This window comes from Arachis ipaensis, chromosome B02 (genome assembly GCF_000816755.2).
Source record: "Arachis ipaensis cultivar K30076 chromosome B02, Araip1.1, whole genome shotgun sequence".
In the NCBI taxonomy this organism is placed as follows: domain Eukaryota; kingdom Viridiplantae; phylum Streptophyta; class Magnoliopsida; order Fabales; family Fabaceae; genus Arachis; species Arachis ipaensis.
This window is the reverse complement of record NC_029786.2, coordinates 16,084,159-16,087,835: the sequence shown is the minus strand read 5'-3', so window position 1 is coordinate 16,087,835 and position 3,677 is coordinate 16,084,159. Positions and strand designations below refer to the sequence as shown.

The 3,677-nt window shown below is 35.5% G+C and overlaps 1 protein-coding gene across 1 annotated transcript; it reads left to right on the top strand.

Moving 5' to 3' along the window:
- On the top strand, window positions 1,364-3,191 carry LOC107625059 (histone chaperone ASF1B). Its single transcript, XM_016327603.1, has 3 exons — window positions 1,364-1,510; window positions 2,380-2,495; window positions 2,573-3,191. The coding sequence occupies exons 1-3, from the start codon at window positions 1,402-1,404 to the stop codon at window positions 2,921-2,923; spliced, it is 576 nt and encodes a 191-aa protein (XP_016183089.1). The 5' UTR covers window positions 1,364-1,401; the 3' UTR covers window positions 2,924-3,191.

The following is a 3,677-nucleotide window of genomic DNA, read 5'->3' as shown; positions in this document are numbered from 1 at the left end:
AATTATAAAAACGATTTGATTGTTAATAATTATTTTTATTCTTGATTGTTAATGAACATGATAGATTTATGATAAAATAATTATTTATAAAATAAAAAATCGTTTTTATAATTATATAAAATATATGAGGTCAATTTATAATTAAAATTAGTTAAAGGATTATGTAGCAGTTGTTAAAAAAACTTAAAAAAATATTTTGTTATGAGACCACTAAGTGGTCCAAACGTTCTAGGACCACCGAATCCTGAGCCGAAAGACTTGTAGCCATAGTTATGAGATCTAGCTCGATTGGAAATTCGATCATCTGACCAGATCGAATCACTCTTTGAACTGTCCAAGCATCAGTCGACCTGATCCGGCCGGTTTATATAACTCGGACCGGGTCATGTTTTAATGTTTTCAAAAAAATTAAAAACGACGCCGTTTTCAATTGAGGCACCCAATGCCCTAATCTGATCAGTGATCAAGCTCAAGCCCTCAACGTCTCTCTTCTCTCGAGCCCACTCACCACTGGCCCTCACTCTCTCAAGCTCTCTTGTCTCCGGTCTCGCTCACTCACTTACTGTGTCGTCAGTCGCCGGCGGCAGAAGCAGACGGAACCGGCATCTGGTCCCTCGGCTGGTGGTCGTTGTCGTCGTCTTGCTTCGGCCGTCAGTTGGTCAGCTTCCTTCACCGTCAATTGGTCTCTGGGCAGGTGAGTTCGCACAGATTGCCCTGTTCTTTCTTTTTTATTTTCGTTGCTGTAAATAATCACTACACCTTGAATTTTTGCTGAAAATCATCACTGGTGGTTGTTTTTGTTACTGTCTTGCTGAAATAATGACTTAGCTAAAATTTTTGTTGCTGTAAATCATGTTTGGAGCTAAAGTTTTTGTTGCTGAAAATTATCATAGTTTAATTTGTTGTTGAAAATTATCAATGAGCTGAATTTGTTGCTTAACATATCACCGAGCTAATTTTTTTGTTGCTGAAAAACATCACTGAGTTGAATCTGTTGCTGATTATCATCAAGAACCTTGAATTTGTTGCTGTCTTGCTTAAATAATCACTTAGCTAAATTTTTTTGTTGCTGTAAATCATATTTGGAGCTAAAGGTTTTGTTGCTGAAAATTATCATAAATGAATTTTTTTTTGAAAATTATCAATGAGCTGAATTTGTTGCTATAATAAATTAATAATAGATTTAATTTAGTATTGAATTATTGATTGATTTAATTCTTAGTAATGATGGAACCGAGTAACAATGCTACGGAAGATACAGATGCAAATCAAAATGAGAAAAATGTTGGTCAAGTTCTAAATTTGTCCTATGAGGATATAGATGCCGACTTTGGGATCACTCCTTGGATTTGATTTTTCGCTTAAAGTGTTTGGCAGAGTGGAAGGTTCCAGAAGAGAAGGATGAGCGCCGTGAACATCACCAACGTGACGGTGCTAGATAACCCTGCTTCCTTTCTCACCCCGTTTCAGTTCGAGATCTCCTATGAGTGTTTGACTCCTCTCAAAGATGGTTCGTAACCTCTCTTCCCCAAACCTTTTTAGGATTCCAGCTTCGATAAATGCAGTGTTATGTTGATAGAATATGGAATTGCTTTTTGATTTCATCCATGCCCATGTCTATAGATCTAGCTTGACGCTCGGCCTGTAGGAACCACAACATGTAGCTTCTTAGCACAACTCAGATGTCAAATATTTCTTTATTTCATAATTGTTTCCTTGTGATTTAACTACAAAAAATGGGTGTTTCAGTATCAGTACCACGAATTTCCTGTCCCTAATTATTTTAGATCAGCAAACTTGTCAATTCATCTCAATTAGACTCTGCCACCAAAGTACCTAGGTAGTGTTTGTTTTGAGGTACTGAGACAGAGACTGAGAGACTGAGACTCAGTATCATGTTTGTTGGTTCAGAGACTGGTACTAAAATTTCTGTCTCTGTCTCCAAAATTTTAGTATTTCAGTACCTCAAAAAAGTAGGGATACTGAGGACTAAAATTTTTAGAGATGGAGACTGAAACTTAAATAATATTTTTTAATGTGTATTTTACAATGGTAACTGATTTTGGTGTATACCTAACATGGTTAATTTTGGAATAGTGCCCTTTTTGTTTCACAATAGATGACTCTAAAATTGTACATTATCAGGACCTTTTTTTTTTCAAAAGAAATGTTCAAGACATTGACACATGAACATACGTAACACAAGGATTTTTGAGAACTAACTTTTAATCTGAATTCTCATGTCAAGTTATGGTAAATAGCTGTAATGAAGCATATTTTTCTACCAGTGTTGCCATCATTTCAATCTTGAATTCTTCTTGCTGCTGATGTCCACTATACTTTTGGTTTTAATCAAGCTTGCTGCATATGTTGGTACAGATTTGGAATGGAAGCTCATTTATGTTGGATCTGCTGAGGATGAGACCTATGACCAATTATTAGAGAGTGTCCTTGTTGGTCCGGTCAACATTGGAAACTATCGCTTTGTTTTACAGGCAAGGTTTATAAATACCATTTCAGTTCTGAGTTGCAATCGCTCAATGAATCAAACTTATAAATAATGTTATGGCAGGCAGATCCACCGGACCCATCAAAGATTCGCGAAGAAGATATAATTGGTGTCACTGTGCTGCTTCTGACATGCTCTTATCTGGGTCAAGAATTCATTCGTGTTGGCTATTATGTGAACAATGATTATGATGATGAGCAGCTGAGGGAGGAACCTCCACCAAAGGTCTTAGTTGACAGGGTTCAGAGGAACATTTTATCTGACAAACCAAGGGTCACAAAGTTCCCCATCAATTTCCACCCTGAGAACAATGAAAACGAAGAGCAACCCGGTCCAGCTGAGAATCCTTCGGAAACTAGAGAAGATCCACTTGCTGCCGGTGATTGTGATCCCTCAGATGAGAGGGATTCTTAACATTTTGTAGTTATACAGGCTTTTTCAGTTCCCAGATCTCCAACTTTACATTGACTGTGTGTGGATTAAGGTGGCTTTCTATGGTATGAATCTCTTGTTAATGTGAATTAGGTTTGAATTTTGTTGGAAGTAGGGGCTGTCTGAAGGATTTGTTTCAAAATACTTGTAACGTGGGGAAACCAGTTTTTGTCCATGAAGCTTTCCATGCGAACCCAATTTCATTGATCTTCTCTTTGATAAATCATATTTTGATTCGTAGTATCAAAAAGGTTTCGTTATTTTTAGGTCATTTTTAGCTTTTCATTAGTTTAATCTGTCTTTTTGCTGAATAATAATATACAAATGGGAGAATCAGCCTCTTCTGTTTCTGAACTTGCTCACTGGTTCAATATCAAAATCATGATTTAGCATTTTTCATAGAGTTGAAAAAGTGCAACGAATTTGTATCAGGATGTTAAGTTGGATAATGACCTGATTCAAGTACCCTGATTTAAATACGTTGCACCATTTCAATTATATTAAAAAACTATGACATAATACAACTAAAGAGGGGCGACACCTTTCGTTCTTTATTGATATATTAAAGGAGAAATTAGGATAATTCTAAAATCATCTTTAGACATTTAATATCTTTTGTTTTATCAAATAAGAAATTTTTTAGGTGGCATAATTTTCTGTCTTTATAGTAAATCTTTGGATTTTATTATATTTTCATTTTTTTATAATTTTTTTTTGTATTATCTCAGAATTCTTT

Bases quoted from the DNA above. Each gene is read 5' to 3' on its own strand.
- LOC107625059 (XM_016327603.1), top strand. From the start codon at position 1,402: ATGAGCGCCGTGAACATCACCAACGTGACGGTGCTAGATAACCCTGCT. The intron at 1,511-2,379 runs GTTCGTAACCTC...ATGTTGGTACAG, and splicing joins TTTGACTCCTCTCAAAGATG to ATTTGGAATGGAAGCTCATT. The intron at 2,496-2,572 runs GCAAGGTTTATA...ATGTTATGGCAG, and splicing joins ACTATCGCTTTGTTTTACAG to GCAGATCCACCGGACCCATC.